We start from the raw sequence: 18,568 nt of genomic DNA, 5'->3' as shown, positions 1-18,568 counted from the left end.
GTGATCTGGAGCAGGATCCCTGGCTGATTTCCTCCCCCCCTCTCTCTCTCTAACCCAGGAAGCACCGGGCAGTGATTAGGAGCAGGATCCCTGACTGATTTCCCCCCCCCTCTCTCTAACTCAGGGATCACTGGGGCAGTGATCAGGAGCAAGAACCCTAGCTGATTTCTCCCCCCCCTTCCCCCCCCCCCCCCCCCCCCTCTCTAACCCAGGGATCACTGGAGGAGGATCCCTGACTGGTTTCCCCCCTCTCTAACCTAAGGCTGACTGGACAGTGATTAGGACAGGAACTCCCAGCAGAATTGCACATAGCAGACAAATATAAATATTCTTTGCCCCTGCCGTCCATCTGGGAGGACCATGGTCTTTCTACCCCCTTCCACATCCCTCCATTGCCTGTGTCGTTCTAACATTCTATTTGGCTGTCAGCCCTGTACCAGCGGACCTGATCTACAGTGTCACTGATAAATCTTTGTTCTGATGATCTGCTCTGACCATCAAATTCTCCAATCCTGTGAGGGGCCACATATGCCCTCCTTTTTTTTGTCAATAACCTAGAACAATTGGACGACGTTTTCAGATTGTGTCTCTTCTCAGTTTTTAAAATATTTCCTATTCACTTGCTGATTCTACCTTTGGGTAATAAGTATCTGGCAAGCGGAGAGGGCGGTTAAGTGAACAGAACTCCTAAAGCCCCACCCACCCCACCTCTCCTGGCGAGAAACATACCCTGACCCCAACGTTAACACACTCTCTCTTACCGCGAGACCAACCCCCTCACTCAGTCCTCTGCCGCAGGCCGTAGTGAGAAGTATAGAATCTGCCTGACGGGTCTCACAAACTGGTACCAGACCATCCACTTGTGCCCACTGGTGGGCTACCAGAAACAAAACGGTTTCTACACCAACACTGCAAGTGAACGGTGTCCTAAAGCAGTGACATTGTCTGCTCTATGTCTCCTGGGATAAGTGTATGAAGCCATGTTAACTGCGTCACCATTTGATTTATTATTTAAAATGAGGTTGTCTAATCATAAAGCTCAGTTACAAGATGGAAGCATTAACAGTTCAGATTGCTGAATACCAAATCTCTGGAATTGGATGGCACAGAATCGGCACAGCGTCCCATTCACCTGGCAATGCAGCATGCCGCCTGGAGTCTTCACCCTGACAGCGAGAGACCAGGGCAGTCTCTACCCAGGATGACCAAACCACAAGAATTCAGCAGTGTCCTAGAAGGGCCCCCCACTACCCGGCTGTCAGGATGGGCTGAATCATAGCCACAGTGGACTAGATCGAGGAGGCAGCCTCCACTAAAGCATCAGACATATGAGGCCAGGATTGAACGACTCAGGGAGGCTGTATATTAGTTGAAAACAATCAGCACGCCTCACTCCTTTACCACTTGAACCAGAAAGGAGGATCACAATCAATAAACAAGAAAGGAAGCACTGTCCCACTGACTCCTCAAGGCAACAGGGTGGGAAACATCAATGCAGTTTGCAAGCTGGAGAAATGGAAGGACAGTGATTCACTGCTGGTTATACAAGTAACATGGGAACTATTTATTCCAGGACCCACACTGCTCAACAGTACTCAGACAATACAACAGTTAACCCTCGAGTGAAATCTCCAAATCATAAATCCATCTCCTAACACTCAGTACTGGGACTCTCTATGATAGACCTGTATCCGTTAAGACAGCCCCTCAGCCGGATGAACACCCGCAAGCCCTTTCAACACAGACCGAGTTGGAAAGACCAGTACTTCCAATGGAGAGTCGTGGACACAGTCACACACCCAGTATGGAAACACTGGTGACATCCCCGAACAAATACCACCCCCCCACACTTCCCCAAGCCCCCAGCACAGGCAGAGCATACTAACTTCGAGAGGCCTTCTTGCTGCAGTGGGTGGCAGGCAGGTAACAAATGGGATCCTGCTTAATCCATTCTGACTGTAGGGCAGCCAGCATGCTGGGGGGAGACTGTTCAACTTCACTGGCGGAGGTGATCACCATTGGAACTAGCTTGGCACAGTGGGGACAGCTGCAGAAAATACAATGTGGGTCTGTTGGGCTTCACAAATCAGCGACAACCAAAAAGGGAGCAAGACCGAAAGAACAATCCTGTGTGATGGAGTGAGCACTGAATGGAGGTGCCTTCGACCAGACTGGGAGATTCAGCCAAGTGTGGAACTACAGAAACATTGGACAGCAACTCCCACAGCAGAAACTTCAAATGATGAGCGAGCTGGTGAGAGCAGCGACCAGAATCTGGATGTTGAACAGCCACAGTGGGTGGAAGCTGAGAGCAAGTGGCCAGACAGATGCTGCAGGTAAATAAATACTCAAGGCGATATAATCCCTTCAATATTCGTCCATGGGAAGTTATCACATTGTAATGTACACCCAATGTTCCCCCAAGAATCACAAGAAGATTGAAAATTTCCACTAAAATGAAACGGAAACAATCCAAAGGCTGCTCAGTTGCTTCAGGTTTGAAAAGGATCTGTAGGTTCACAGTCAGACAAAGTTGCTGAAATGACCTTGTAGGAGGCGAGGTGAATAGTTCTTATCCAATATCTTGTATGCACACAGGGGTCAGGTTCCTGTCTCTAACTTTGACAGGCAATGTGAAAAGTGGGCTGCTTGTTGCTAATTCTCGGGTCCTCCTTTTGCTCCGATGTTGGGCAGTAGTGGGGTTTTGTATGTGATGTGTGTGTGATGTGTGTGTGAACTGGACAGAGGCACGAGTTTAAATGTCCTCTCTTCGGCTAATATATCCCAGAAACGACACGCTCACGTCAGAGGCCAGCTTCTTTTTCTACCTGCGCTGCCACAGCCCCCCTGCTATCAGGACGAACCTCTGCACCCACCGAAATAAAACAATTTAACACAAGGCGCCCCCCCCCCTTCCAGTTCAGGGGCCGAGTGACTTTCTTTGGGCCTGTCCTCGCACACACACGGCTTGTCAAGGTAGGAAGCACCAGGAGCTGGGTTCCCAGCTGCTTCGGAGAAGGTAGGGGCCCCCGTTTGTCACAGCAAAGCTTTCTACACCTCCGTTTGCTATTGTAGGCTTGTCTCGGTGCAATTCAGTTGGCGTCGATCTCTCGGGGAAGGGAGGGTGAGGAGGACGCGGACGCTCCAGTGAAACCTCCACCGTCTCCGAGCTGAAAACCCAACCTGAAGACAGGTTGCCCAAGTTGCTCACGGGTGGGGTGGAGAAAGTTCCCAGTCAGTCAGCGGCTCAAGGAGTAAGTGGCGGTCACCCCCGGAACAGTAGCAAGGAAACACACACACAGACAGAAAGATACAGGGAGAGACAGCTTGCACTAGTCCGGAACCCAGAGAAGGGTGGGTGGGGAAGAGCCGGGATTAAAAGAAAAAGTTCCTCTTCTTTCTCCCCCGACGCCCGTTCTGCACAGGAGCGTGTTCAAACAGTTGGTGGGGGTTTAAAGGCTATCAGTTGTCTTGGCTGTTAGGTCGCAGGAGCTGCTGCTTCCATTGTATTCCTGCTCCGGGCTGCTTGCTGGTATCCATTTCCATTCCATCTCCCTGCATTGCTTCGGTTCTACCCAGGAAAGGGAGGGGAACGGTGCGACTTTCTTCAAACTTGCTTGCTTATTATAAAAAAAGAATCTCCAGCTGGATCGGGACACTCCCTTTGGGTCTCCGTTCTCTCTCTCTCTCTGTCCTGAACGTCTCTTGCAGCCCCGGCACAGCCTGCGGGTGGATGGGAGGGTGCGGGTAAACTTCTTTTAATCCGTATAGGAAGGAGTTCCCTCTGGCTGCCGGGTAAAATACACTCAATTATTCATGGCTGCAATTTCCTTCTTCTCTATCTGTCTGCCTCCCGGTTGATGAAGCTTCGTTACACTAACCCGCCGGTCTTTGTTTCTTGTTTTAATTAATGTTTTAATCCAGTAAGTGGGATGAGGCGCAAACAGACAACAGCAGCTGTGGAGGGGAGCTGGCTGGAAGAAATCAGTTCGAGTCCACACCCAGGCAGGAAGCCGAGGCTCGACTGAACCTGGAGTAAGGGGGAGGGAGGGTTACAACACACACACACACACACACACACAAAAACAGGAGCTGGGCAGCAAACGCAAGCCTCCCTGGCTGCTTTCCACACATTGCAATCACAGCACTGCAGCAAACTGGAGTGTGTGCAAGTCCACAGGGGGGAGGCTGAAAGGGTTCTGCCTTGCCTCCTATCCTTGCAGGCTGCCTGAACCTCCCCAGGCTCGCTCGCTCGCCCTCTCACTCTCCCCTGTCCTAGGCTGGTGTGGCATGGTCCAGATCCCTGTGTCCACACCAGCTCCATTTATAGTCAGGAGACAGCAGTAAATTTAGCAGCAGCCAGGAGGCTCGCCCCCGCCTTGGCCTCAGTCTCAGCGCGCTCCCAGCACCACAATCAACACCTCTCTCTGTCTCCGTCCAACGTACTTCCCCCAGCTCCTCCATTGCACCCTCTTGTTCTTGTGTGTATGCGTGAGGAGAAACAACATGGATAAAAGGATCAAATATGAACTGTCGTTCACTTCTTCCCCCTTCCCCCTGTCCGAAATGAACAGACAGGACTGGCTGCACTCGGGCCAACAGGACCCACACTAACACTAATCCAGTAGGGAACACCTCTGCCCAGGGGTTGCTGGAAGGCAGGGTAACCAACAGGAATTAGACCCTTAAACTAAAAGCAAAATATCACTAATGCTAGAAATCTGAATCAAACACAAAGTGCTGGAGAAACCCAGCAGGTCTGGCAGAATCTGGAGAAAGAGTCCAATATGACTCCTCCGGGGAAGTGGAAGGTGGTTGCAGTAAAGCTGCTCATAACTGGCACATATCGGACTGGTTAAATGCTCACCAACTGTGTCATGGCAAATCTGTGTACCATTCTACTGCACGGGTAGGATCTACTCTCAGGGAGAAAGTGAGGACTGCAGATGCTGGAGATCAGAGTCAAATCGTGTGGCGCTGGAAAAACACAGCATCCGAGGAACAGGAGAGTTGACGTTTCAAGTAAGCTCTTCATCAGCCACACTCAGGATCTAGCCTCAGTGCTCCCAGATTTGGATAAATCATCCTGGGTGTGCTGCTCCTGCTGGTCACAGAGCTAGTGAATCACTTGCTGCAATGTCTCAGAGATCTGGCAGGGCATGACTAGATGGTGATGCTGTCTCCCAGCCATAGAGTGGGCACACAGAACACTTAGTGGAAGAAAGCACAGTGCAGTGAGGTGGTAGTGGCAGAGGGAGGATAATTCAGGCCTTTGAGCCTACTCCACCATTTAACATGATCATGGCTGATCTTACCCTAGTCTCAACTCCATTTTCCTGCCTGCTCCCCAAAGCCCCTGATCCCGGTTTTCATCAGAAACATATCGATATCTTTCTTGAATTGGTTGACTTATTCTGTATCCAGTGTACTCTGAGAGAAGTACTTTCTCCTCATCTCACTCTATGTCTGTGACCTCCTGTCCTAGACTGTCTCACAAGGGGGGGGGGGGGGCATCTGTTCAACACCTGCCTGATCAATACCTTTTTCGCAATTTAGATGCCTCAATCAAATTCCACACCACCCCAATTCTTCTAAACTGGAGTGAGTACAAGCTCAAGATATTTGACTGCTCCTTGTACAACAGCCTTTTCATCCCTGAAATCAACCTGGTGAACATCCACTGAACTGCCTCCAGTGCCACCACATCTTTCCTCAAGTAAGGAGACTAAAACTGGACTAATCCTTTATTGGATACAGTCCTGAGTACAGGAGTTGGGAGGCCATGTTGCAGCTGTACAGGACATTGGTTAGGCCACTGTTGGAATATTGTGTGCAATTCTGGTCTCCTTCCTATCAGAAGGATGTTGTGAAAATTGAAAGGCTTCAGAAAAGATTTACAAGGATGCTGCCAGGATTGGAGGGTTTGAGCTATAGGGAGAGTTTAATAAGCTAGGGCTGTCTTCCCTGGAACGTCAGAAGTTGAAGGGTGACCTTATAGAGGTGTATAAAATCATGAGGGACATGAATCGGATTAGTAGACAAAGTCTCTTCCCTGGGGTGGGGGAATCCAAAACTAGAGGACATAGATTTAGTGTGAGAGGAGAAAGAGACCGAAGGGGCAACTTTTTCACCCAGAGGGTGGTACGTGTATCAATGAGCTGCCAGAGGAAGTGGTGGGAGCTGGTACGATTGCAACATTTAAAAGGCATCTGGATGGGTATATGAATACGAAGGGTTTGGAGGGATATGGGCTGGGTGCTGGCAGGTGGGATTGGATTGGGTTGGGATATCTCGTTGGCATGGACGGGTTGGACCGAAGGGTCTGTTTCCGTGCTCTACATCTCTATGACTCTATGACCTACATACCCACTTTCTGCAGTCCATGCACAATGACACCCAGATCCCAAGCCAATGTTTCACGTCTAGCTGGCTCTTCATCAGAGCTAATGTCTGAAGAGTCATCTGAACTCAAAACATTACCTTGCTCTCTCTCAGGAGCCTGACCTGCTGTGATTTCCAGCTTTTTTTTATTTTCAGTACAAGTTCCAGCAGCTACAGTAATTTTCTCCAACACCCAGATCCCTCTACACGGAGGCACTTTGATTCTGCTTCCCATTTAAATAATAACTTTTATTTTTCCAGCTAAAATGGATAACCTTGCATGCATTCACGTAAACTCCATCTGCCGGATTCAGGCCCATTCTCCTCGCCTATCAATATAGTTTAGATTCCCCTACAGTGTGGAAACAGGCCCTTCGGCCCAACCAGTCCACACCGACCCTCCAAAGAGTAACCCACTCAGACCCATTTCCCTCTGACCTAACACTATGGGCAATTTCCCATGGCCAATTCACCTAATCTGCACATCTTTGGACTGTGGGAGGAAACCGGAGCACCCGGAGGGAATCCATGCTGACAAGGGGAAAATGTGCAAACTCCACACAGTCGCCCAAGGCTGGAATTGAACCTGGTGCAGTGAGGCAGCAGTGCTAACCACGGAGCCGCCCAAAAGAAAGATTTGTGGGAGGTGCCCTGAGTAGGATTGGAACAATGAATTGTTAACATATCCCACAAAGAAGCAGGCATAATTGGGACTCTGTTCTTGTATCTCCACAGTCTTACCAGACCATAGATGCTGCTCTCTCACTAGAGGTAAACAACTGGTGCTGACTTAACCTGAGGGCCACCAGACCTCAAACGAGGGAAGAGAATGAAAAGGAGAGTCCTTCATGGTAACCTCAGACCAGTGATGGGAATTGAACCCATGCTGTTGGCACCACACTGCTGTGTGAACCAATGATCCAGCCAACTGAGCTAAACTGATTCTGCTGATATCCACCTGTAAAGCTCTTTATCTTCTTATCACAGCTTGCTTTCCCACCTATTTTAGTATCATCCACGAAGTTTGCTATGTTACACTATGGAACACACAGCCCCAACAAACAATCTTTTCAATGCGAGCAATAAGTGCAAAGAAAATCATCAGTACAGCAGAATGAGTCATTCTTCTTACAACTTTCAGAAATATGCAATACAGGGAGGAAGAGCCATCACAAAAACAAACTGTGCTCGGAGGAGAACAATGAGCTCTGTGGTTTCAGAGGAAATTTTGAGTGAAAAGCCAGTACAGGCACAATGGGATGAATGGCCTCTTCCTCTTTCTCTCATATGCTCAACTAATCATAATGGATGGCTCATTGGCAATCCTTCCATATCCTGTAACATTGAAACAACTCTGCATATTACCAAGAGAGCTGCTCAGCGATTGGGTGCAATCTACTCTCAGTCAGCTCTGACCGGGGTGGCTCCTCAAGTAATGGGTAAGGTTAAAAACAGGAGTGGCTGATGGATGCTGACATAGGTACAAACATCAACTAGAATCAACGCATAAATGCACCAACGATATCAAGATAATGTTTCAAAGAGATACAAGCTCTTAGGCCAAACTCAGCAGTAATTCATATACTGGCAGCCCTCCTCACATACCCTCTCTGCTCAGAAACCCTTGGCTATCACCAACATGTATTCATAACTCCTGTGTCAGATTGGAGCTGATTTACATTCCCGTTAAGTGTCCGGGACCACATTACAGATGCTTTTTAAACAGTTATTGTCACTGGCCCAACAAATTTCAGTGCCCACTTCTCTTTCCCCCAGAAACATTCAGGCCCCTTCCCTCACTATGTTACACAGGAACAGGAGGAGGCCATTTAGCCCCCTTCCCTCACCATGTTACACAGGAACAGGAAGCACTCATTCAGCACCCCTTCCCTAAACCACTTACACAAGAACAGAAAGAGGCTCCCCATTTCACTTCCCTCCCTCAGTCTGGTATACAGGAGCAGGAGGAGGCCATTCAGCCCCTTGAGCCTGTCATACAGGACCATTGAGACCAGTGACTCTTCTTATCATTAGGTCATCACTTAATCATTAATATTTTGACAGGACAGGCTTTTTTTTTGTTCATTTTGTCTAATCCAGCAAATTTTGAGTTAATTTCTACAATATTTTCTCATTAATTGTTCAGAGAAGCTATTACACATCTCTGGAGTAGGTGGGATTTGACCCTCCTGACTCAGAAGTAGGGACACGACTAGAGTTCCTCTTTCAGCCTGTAACATAAGAACAGAAGGAGGCCATTCAGCCACAACACACTGTTCTATCATTCAATTAGATCACAACTGAACCGTGAGCTAACTCCATTACCTGGCCTCACTCAAGATCCCTCAAGACAAAAATGAATCAGTCTTACAGATTTTAAATATACAAGTAGTAAAGAATCAATTGCTATTTGTGACAGAGAGTACTAAACTGCAACCAGCATTTTGTGTGTCGAAGTGCTTTCTCCGTGGAATGGACTGGCTCTGATTTACGATTAAGTGCCCTCAGCTTCTACCAGCAAGATAGTTCCTTGCCATTAACTAACATGTCCACAACCGCCTCCCCCTCTTGGCCTCCATCCTGGATCATTACACAGTGAACAAGTGGACATTGCTCCTGGTCCGAACCACCATTGGAACCTAGAGTAAAGAGCAGAGGACGCTGCTGCAATGCTCTGTTGGCTGCAATAGCGTTGCTGGTTGGGGCTATGGGGTCAAATAGAGAGGTGGTAAACATCCAGCCGCACTCATGACTATAGACTGGAGTGCCTGACTCACTAGGCCATGGGGCAAGGCTGAATATGAAGTTATATTAGGCTTTGTGACACATGACCTAACAAGTGACTCGTGGATGTCTGTTCATTTTAAAAGTTGAACTCATGACGAATTTTGAAGTTGTGAGCTTTACTTGAGAGGTACTGTTAATCGATGTGTCAGTTTTATTTATAGACTGCACCTGGATAAAGGGGGTTGGGGGGGGGGGGAAATAAGTGAATTTGTTACTCAATACCCAGTGAACTGGTGAGTTATCCTACTGAAATCTGAAGGGTGGGAGGGAAACAGAGCAGGAATGGTTGTAAAGAACAGAAGTCCAGTTGGAGAGAGATGGACAGGTCAAGTACCACACTACAGCTTCAGATCCCAGAACCACGACAAGAATTGTTTTGAAATAAGTTTCACTTCTCCAGGAGAAGTCAGACACAAGTGTCGTGATACTGATGCACCGTAGGCGTTCATTTCATGCTCTGAGGGCTGTTGTTAATCACAATGATATTTTTATAAAGCTACTAAAGGCTGTTTAGCCTCCCTCCTCCATATGGTGAGGTAATGCAGGAATCTGTGCGTGTGTTTTAAAATGAGAGGGTTATCAAAATGAGAGAAAGATATTTAGACTCCTACAATTCACAGAGCTGATCCACCAGGGAAGGGTTATAAAGTCATACAGCCATAAAATCATAGAGTTGTACAGCACGAGTTAACTACTTCCTCCATACAGACATTTATGAACATAACACCACCCCAAGAATGCAGGGTAAGCAGGTACTTGAATCAGAAGCACCAGTGTTAGCGACACCCCAACAGCCAATGCTCCCCTGGAGATCCCATCCTTCCTCATCCTGTGTCTCACTGCTTATCCCCTTGCCTACAAACCAGTGCTCCATTGGAGACTTGACCCCTTGTGTTGTATCCCTTGTATCCAGTGTTGCACAGGAGAGTTCCTACTTGTCTAACCAGCTGGGGCTGCCATGGATTTTGGAAGAATGGGCATTATACAAGGAAACCACCCTCTTCCCACCACCCAGTTGTCAAACATCAGTTTTTATAATTTAGGAATTTGAAATATATTGGATTACATATATGTGTACACACAAACAATCAGATTTCATGATTCGGAGATGCCGGTGTTGGACAGGGGTGTACAAAGTTAAAAATCACACAACACCAGGTTATAGTCCAACAGGTTTAATTGGAAGCACACTAGCAATCACCTGATGAAGGAGCGTCGCTCCGAAACCTAGTGTGCTTCCAATTAAACCTGTTGGACTATAACCTGGTGTTGTGTGATTTTTAAATCAGATTTCATTCATCCTTCCCGAGTTTAGCGTTTATTAATGATACAATTTCCATTCCCGGAGTTGCAATTCCTTCACCTAGCAACAAGCAGCGTCATCCCAGCGCTGTGAACACTGCCATTTGCTGACCGCCTGGTCCAATGAGAAGTGACAGATGCCTGTTGCCGGGGCGGCGAAAGGGTAGGGGCGGGGTTCCTGAGCTACTCTGCCCAGCAACAGGGGGAGGTCGGATAATGGGGGTGGGGTAAGAGATTGACAGGCGAGGCCGGCCCGGCGCCGTTCTGCCCAGCAACAGGAGGATGATTGACAGACGCAGGCCGGGGAAGGTTACCCAGCAACAAGAGGATGATTGACAGGCGCAGGCCGGAGAAGGTTACCCAGCAACAAGAGGATGATTGACAGGCGCAGGCCGGAGAAGGTTACCCAGCAACAAGAGGATGATGGACAGGCAGAGGGAAGGTTACCCAGCGACAGGAGGATGATTGACAGGCGCAGGCCGGGGAAGGTTACCCAGCAACAAGATGATGATTGACAGGCAGAGGGAAGGTTACCCAGCAACAAGAGGATGATGGACAGGCAGAGGGAAGGTTACCCAGCAACAGGAGGATGATTGACAGACGCAGGCCGGGGAAGGTTACCCAACAACAGGATGATTGACAGGCGCAGGCTGGGGAAGGTTACCCAGCAACAGGAGGATGATGGACAGACACAGGCCAGGGAAGGTTACCCAGCAACAGGAAGATGATGGACAGGCAGAGGGAAGGTTACCCAGCAACAGGAGGACGATGGACAGACGCAGGCCAGGGAAGGTTACCCAGCAACAAGAGGATGATTGACAGGCGCAGGCCGGGGAAGGTTACCCAGCAACAGGAGGATGATGGACAGGCAGAGGGAAGGTTACCCAGCAACAGGAGGATGATTGACAGGCGCAGGCCAGGGAAGGTTACCCAGCAACAGGAGGATGATGGACAGGCAGAGGGAAGGTTACCCAGCAACAGGAGGATGATGGACAGGTGCAGGCTGGGGAAAGTTACCCAGCAACAGGAGGATGATGGACAGGCAGAGGGAAGGTTACCCAGCAACAGGAGGATGATGGACAGGCAGAGGGAAGGTTACCCAGCAACAGGAGGATGATTGACAGACGCAGGCCGGGGAAGGTTACCCAGCAACAGGAGGACGATGGACAGGCAGAGGGAAGGTTACCCAGCGACAGGAGGATGATGGACAGACGCAGGCCAGGGAAGGTTACCCAGCAACAGGAGGAGGATGGACAGGAAGAGGGAAGGTTACCCAGCAACAGGAGGATGATGGACAGGCAGAGGGAAGGTTACCCAGCAACAGGAGGATGATGGACAGGCAGAGGGAAGGTTACCCAGCAACAGGGCGATTTTGACAGGCACGGACCCTGGGACAGGTTACACAGCAACAGGGGGATTAATAACTGGGCTGGGCACTGGCCACAGGGGGTTGACTGACAAGGTTGGGTCCTGGGGTAAGGTCACTTTGCAAAAGGCGGAGGCGTTTGAAGGATGGGCAAGAGTCCAGACAGTGCTACCCTGCATAAGGTCAATGACTCACAAGGAGGGTAACCAAGAAGGAGTAGGGGAGGGGGTTACATAGCAACTGGGAGATAGGCACATGGAAGGCTACAGCATGGCTCTGTCCAACAACAGGAGAATGATTAACAGGCGCAGGCCGGGGAAGGTTACACAGCAACAGGGCGATTACTGACAGGCATGAGCCCTAGGACAGGTTACACAATAACAGAGGGATAAAAAAAACTGGTCCAGCCCTGGCGTTAGGTTACACAGTGGTACCTGGAGGCGATTGACAGATGAGGCAATAAAAACAAGGGCTGCAGATGCTAGAAACCAAATTCTAGATTAGAGTGGTGCTGGAACAGCACAGCAGTTCAGGCAGCATCCGAGGAGCAGGAAAATCGACGTTTCGGGCAAAAGCCCTCTAATCCTGATGAAGGGACTTTCTTGCTCCTCGGATGCTGCCTGAACTGCTGTGCTTTTCCAGCACCACTCTAATCTACAACCGAGGCAGTGTTACAATGCAAAAAGAGAATGATTAACAGACTAGGTAACCTGCCCAGGAACAGGGATACGAGTTACCCAGCAACAGGGATGGAAATTCACATGTGTAGAAAGGCCTGGCATCGCTCTGCCAAGCAACAGGGGACGATTGAAAGGGACAGGCTCTAGTGGAAGGTCACTCAGCAACAGGGGACGATTGAAAGGGACAGGCTCTGGTCACTCAGCAACAACAGGGGACAGTTAAAATGGTCAGGCCCTGGTGGAAGGTCACACAACAACAGGGAACAATTGTAAGGGACAGGCTAAGGTCACTCAGCAACAACAGGGGACAGTTAAAAGGGTCAGGCCCTGGTGGAAGGTCACGCAACAACAGGGGACGATTGAAAGGGTCAGGCTCTAGTGGAAGGTCACTCAGCAACAGGGGACGATTGTAAGGGACAGGCTCTGGTCACTCAGCAACAACAGGGGACAGTTAAAAGGGTCAGGCTCTAGTGGAAGGTCACTAAGGAACAGGGGACGATTGAAAGGGTCAGGCTCTGATGGAAGGTCACGCAGCAACAGGGGACGATTGAAAGGGACAGGCTCTGGTCACTCAGCAACAACAGGGGACAGTTAAAAGGGTCAGGCTCTGATGGAAGGTCACGCAGCAACAGGGGACGATTAACAGGTGTAGGTCCTGGGGTGAGGTCATTAAGCGACGGGGGGTGATTGACAAGTGCGGGCCCTTGGGCAGGTTATAAAGCAACAAGGGAGGCGATTGACAGATGGGGATCAGCCCAAGCAGAGTTAACCTGCAACAAGGGAATGATTACCAGTCCGTATGGGACAACCCAGCATTACTCTGTCCAGCAACAGGAGGATAATTGATAGGCTACGGCCAAGTAAGGTGGGGGATGATTGAAATGTAGGAAAAGCCCCTCAAGCAGGATTTCCCTCCACCAGGGAGGATGATTAACAGTTGTGGACCCTGGCACAGGTCAACCAACAACAGGGATGACTTACAGGCACAGGCCCCCATGAATGGAGTGTGGACAGTGATTCTAGGAATTTTCAACAAGCCACCCCTTCCTTGGCCTCTGGCATTTCAGCAGTCTGATTGTAGGCATGCTGTTCATCAGGCCACCCACCTCCTTGGAGACAGTGGAGACAGGGGCCAGCTTGGCTCCACTATGGGCACAGCCAGGACTTTAAGACAGAGCAGGCATGGATCAGAGCTTGGATGGGACATAGACAAAATCTGAGGGACAGGGCAGGGGTGTCAAGGCATGGCTTAGGGCCACTAGGAGACTAGAGACAGGACTGGAGGCCTAGGGCATGATTGGGTGACAGGGACAGATCGCGTGGGAGAAGGATCAAACAGAGCCCAGCTCAGAGAGCTGGGTTCAGGCTCATGATGCAATGACTAATATGGAGGTCATAGATTTGCCTCAGTCTGAACTGAGAGATGAATCAACCTCACACGATCTGGTCCCTAAGCTGACAGCAATGATAAGAGAGAAATAAGTGAAAGACTTTCCTTTCATGTTTTCAACACCTTTCAATGTTTTCAATGGAGGAAAAGCAGGAGCCAATTTGCACATAGGAAGAAACCACATACAACAGTGTGGTCATGGCCTAGTAAATCTATTTATAACTGATATTGACCAAGGAATAAATATTGGCCCCAGGACACCAGATAGCATCCCCACTTTTACCCACTTCATCAAAAACAGGCATTCACATTTCTCAGAGATCATTAACATTTACTCTTAATTAAACATATCATCTGAAATACTACCCCCCCAACAATGCGGCACTCCCATAGTGCCAGCAGATACTCAGCACACGTGCATGGATGCAGAAGTATACTCACAGGTGTATGCGCAAACACACATGGGTGCACAAATGCGTGCATACAGGCACATGCAGGGACACAGGTGCTAGCATCTGCACGTTGACAGGTGCATACATATGGAGACACCGGTGCATGCATGCATATACACACACAGACATACACACTGCCACAGTTTCAATGAAATGCACAGACTGCTGTCTGGGGAGAAAGAGCTAGCTTGCTGATGATTCTCCTAGAATAACTAAAATCTATATTAAGAGGATGCCTGGAGGAAAGGGCAGGATGGGGGGGGGGGGGGGTGCAGACAGGAAGGGGGGGGGTGGTGGTGGGATGCAGGGAGACAGGACAGATGCTTCGCACCAACATTTCTCTTCCTGTTTCAAGGGAGCCACAGTCTGGCTGGTTACTGGATCAGGGAGAGTGCAACATTTTGTGAGGAATGATTGTGTGGAATGCTGTGACAAGTCCAATGAAAGCACTGTCAGGCAGATGAAATATTGTGAATTGTCGGTTAACAAGTGAAACCATCCTCAAAATGTCTCAGAACAAGAGGCTCTTGACAGTTTAAAGCATCGAGGTGCACTCAATAGTCAACTATTCAGACGCATCTGATCACACTAAAAGAGTCGATCATCCATATTCGACACGCACATCAATTTCAGACACCATTCACCTGCATAATATCACATATCTCAGTCCACGTGTAGTCAAAGCTCTCACCCTTACTTTTGTCACCTCCATACTTGACTATCCTAACACTCCTTCAGGCCTGCCTACCATTTATCCTTTCCCTAACAAACACTGTCTCCTCCGTTGTTCCACTGTTGTGTCAGGGAGCTTGCTGTGCATAAACGGGCTCCCGTGTTGCTCATAGCACAATATTTTACGAGCTTCACTAGCTGAGAGGTGCTCTGGAATGTCAAGTGTGGTGAATCACACTGGAGAAACAGAAATTTGGTCTATCTCAAGCTTTAACGTTTTCCAGAATCCTGTTCAGAATGGAAATTTGTTCAAGCAGCAGTGTGGCAGCTCTGTCCACCTTCCACCCACCCCCTGTAAGCCAGGGTCCCTGGGAACCAGACCTGGCAACAACCTCACATTTAGCTCACATTCTTGGTACTCTTGTGTCTCCAGATCCAGCAACGTGAATCAGCCAAGTTTCTAATAAGGCTGCATTACATAGCTGCTCTATTAATAAAAGGATCTGTGAGTGGTGGGAGTTCTGAAACATTACAGTATAAGGAGGTAACTACAGAACATGGAACACCCAGACAAACAGCAATTTACTGCTTTAAATTGACCCCGGTTTCAAAATGAGTAATCTCAGGGTGGCATTAATCCTCTCTCAAAATTGGCAACTGTTGCATCAGCCTTTGCCAAACATTTCCTGGATTCTGAGCAATTACAAGTTCTTCTCAGGCCCAGGAGTTGGCAAGGGCACAGGATCCCAACCATCGAGCAACAAAGAGGCCACAGTATCCACAGGACAGGGCTGTAAAATGAATCAAGTCCCTGCGCCAGCTGAGACAGGGCACTGCAAAGTACCCAAAACGCCGTACAACAATCCGATCATTCAGACCATAGGGCCACAGTACTGCCAACTATCCTGCAATAAAACAAATGCTGAAATGCACATCTCGCTACAATGGGGACACCAATCACAACAGCACTCCACACACTCAAGAAGGCAGGAAATGAGAAGTTCAGGCTCTCCTACACGCTGCCAACATGGATATCCAGTGCACTAATATTTACATTTATCCGTGGTGACCCAAGCTCCCTGAATGAGAATCATTCATTGTTCTGCTTTCTATGACTAGTTGAAGCATTTTTAGAGGGATTCCCTGCCTTTTTCCCACAGTAGATCAGATTGGAGGGAGAAACTTCAAACTGCCTTCAAATAGCTGACAATTTCATACATGGCTGGAGCATTGGGAAGAGTGCAGCTAAAGATTGCAACTCTGTTATTCCCTCAGTGTCTCAGAGGGCTCTCTGGCTGTGAACATCCTCAGTGACTGTGAGAGCAGAGAGTGACTGTGTACTCCCTCAGTGTCTGTGAGAGCAGTGAGTGACTGTGTACTCCCACAGTGTCTGTGAGAGCAGTGAGTGACTGTCCATTCCCTCAGTGACTGTGAGAGCAGTGAGTGACTGTGTACTCCCTCAGTGTCTGTGAGAGCAGTGAGTGACTGTGTACTCCCTCAGTGACGGTGAGAGCAGTGAGTGACTGTGCACTCCCACAGTGTCTGTGAGAGCAGTGAGTGACTGTGTACTCCCACAGTGTCTGTGAGAGCAGTGAGTGACTGTGTACTCCCTCAGTGACGGTGAGAGCAGTGAGTGACTGTGCACTCCCTCAGTGTCTGTGAGAGCAGTGAGTGACTGTGTACTCCCACAGTGTCTGTGAGAGCATTGAGTGACTGTGTATTACCACAGTGTCTGTGAGAGCAGTGAGTAACTGTGTACTCCCTCAGTGACGGTGAGAGCAGTGAGTGACTGTGTACTCCCACAGTGTCTGTGAGAGCAGTGAGTGACTGTCCATTCCCTCAGTGACTGTGAGAGCATTGAGTGACTGTGTATTACCACAGTGTCTGTGAGAGCAGTGAGTGACTGTGTACTCCCTCAGTGTCTGTGAGAGCAGTGAGTAACTGTGTACTCCCTCAGTGACTGTGAGAGCAGCGAGTGACTGTGTACTCCCACAGTGTCTGTGAGAGCAGTGAGTGACTGTGTACTCCCTCAGTGACTGTGAGAGCAGCGAGTGACTGTGTACTCCCTCAGTGTCTGTGAGAGCAGTGAGTGACTGTGTACTCCCTCAGTGACTGTGAGAGCAGCGAGTGACTGTGTACTCCCACAGTGTCTGTGAGAGCAGTGAGTGACTGTGCACTCCCTCAGTGACTGTGAGAGCAGCGAGTGACTGTGAGAGCAGCAAGTGACTGTGTACTCCCACAGTGACTGTGAGAGCAGTGAGTGACTGTGTACTCCCACAGTGTCTGGGAGAGCAGTGAGTGACTGTGTACTCCCACAGTGTCTGTGAGAGCAGTGAGTGACTGTGCACTCCCACAGTGTCTGTGAGAGCAGTGAGTGACTGTGTACTCCCTCAGTGTCTGTGAGAGCTGTGAGTGACTGTGTACTCCCTCAGTGTCTGGGAGAGCAGTGAGTGACTGTGTACTCCCTCAGTGTCTGTGAGAGCAGTGAGTGACTGTGCACTCCCTCAGTGTGTGAGGGAAACAGAGTGATTGTACGTTCCCTCAGTACTTCAATCGTTAGATCCCAATAGTTTCCCCCATTGAAAGTCATGGTGAGAATGAGTGTGCTGCTGATGTGGGGGTTGTGTGAGGTTGTTCCAGGGTGGAAAGTAGCCATTTGACCCAGTGTGTCTATACCACTTTCCTAAAAGAGCATCATCAATTTGTGCCAATATCCTGTCTCTCCCCCATCATTCTACACATCAACCAATGCCCACCTTTAATGCCTGAGTTGAATAAGTCTCCACATATTTTCACGCAGTGCATTCCTAGCTGCACACAGTGTGAAATAAGGTTTCTCATATCATATTTGCTCCATTTGCAGGACATTTTATGTGAATGTAGAACATAGAACAGTACAGCACAGAACAGGCCCTTCAGCCCACGATGTCGTGCCAACCATTGATCGTCATGTAAGATAAACCTAATGTACGAATTCTCAAATTTCTGTGACCATATGCATGTTCAGCAGTCTCTTAAATATCCCCAATGACCTCACTTCCGTAACTGCTGCTAGCAACGCATTCCATGCTCTCACAACTCTCTGCAGAAAGAACCCGCAACTGGTTTCCGCCAAACAGCTTAAAACTATGACCCCCTCGTGTTAACAATTTCTGCCCTGGGAAAAAGTTTCTGGCTATCAACTCTATCTATGCTTCTCATTATCTTGTACACCTCTATTAGGTCCCCTCTCTTCCTTCTTTTTTCCAATGAAAAAAGTTCGAGGTCAGTCAACCTCTCTTCGTAAGATAAGCCATCCATTCCAGGCAGCATCCTGGTAAACCTCCTCTGAACCCTCTCCAAAGCATCCACATCTTTCCTATAATAGGGCGACCAGAACTGGACACGGTATTCCAAGTGCGGTCTAACCAAAGTTTTATAGAGCTGCAACAAGATCTCACGGCTCTTAAACCCAATCCCCCTGTTAATGAAAGCCAAAACACCATATGCTTTCTTAACAACCTTGTCCACTTGGGTGGCAATTTTAAGGGATCTATGT

The 18,568-nt window shown here is 48.9% G+C and overlaps 1 protein-coding gene across 5 annotated transcripts in view; it reads right to left on the bottom strand.

Moving 5' to 3' along the window:
* dyrk1b (dual-specificity tyrosine-(Y)-phosphorylation regulated kinase 1B) overlaps positions 1-18,568 on the bottom strand; it is a 95,145-nt gene that overhangs the window by 38,919 nt on the left and 37,658 nt on the right. The window contains exon 1 of one of the 5 annotated variants that reach the window (XM_072553500.1): positions 1,887-4,278. The exons of 2 other annotated variants lie outside the window; for them this stretch is intronic. In XM_072553500.1, coding sequence (XP_072409601.1) covers positions 1,887-2,019 — 133 coding nt within the window. In that variant the 5' untranslated portion in view covers positions 2,020-4,278. Of the gene's footprint in view, positions 1-1,886; positions 4,279-18,568 lie in introns of those variants that run through there. 2 more of the 5 variants (XM_072553496.1, XM_072553501.1) reach the window with 2 other exon arrangements.

This window comes from Chiloscyllium punctatum, chromosome 34 (genome assembly GCF_047496795.1).
Source record: "Chiloscyllium punctatum isolate Juve2018m chromosome 34, sChiPun1.3, whole genome shotgun sequence".
NCBI lineage: Eukaryota > Metazoa > Chordata > Chondrichthyes > Orectolobiformes > Hemiscylliidae > Chiloscyllium > Chiloscyllium punctatum.
The sequence above is the reverse complement of the archived record's forward strand: the minus strand, read 5'-3'. Positions and strand labels throughout refer to the sequence as shown.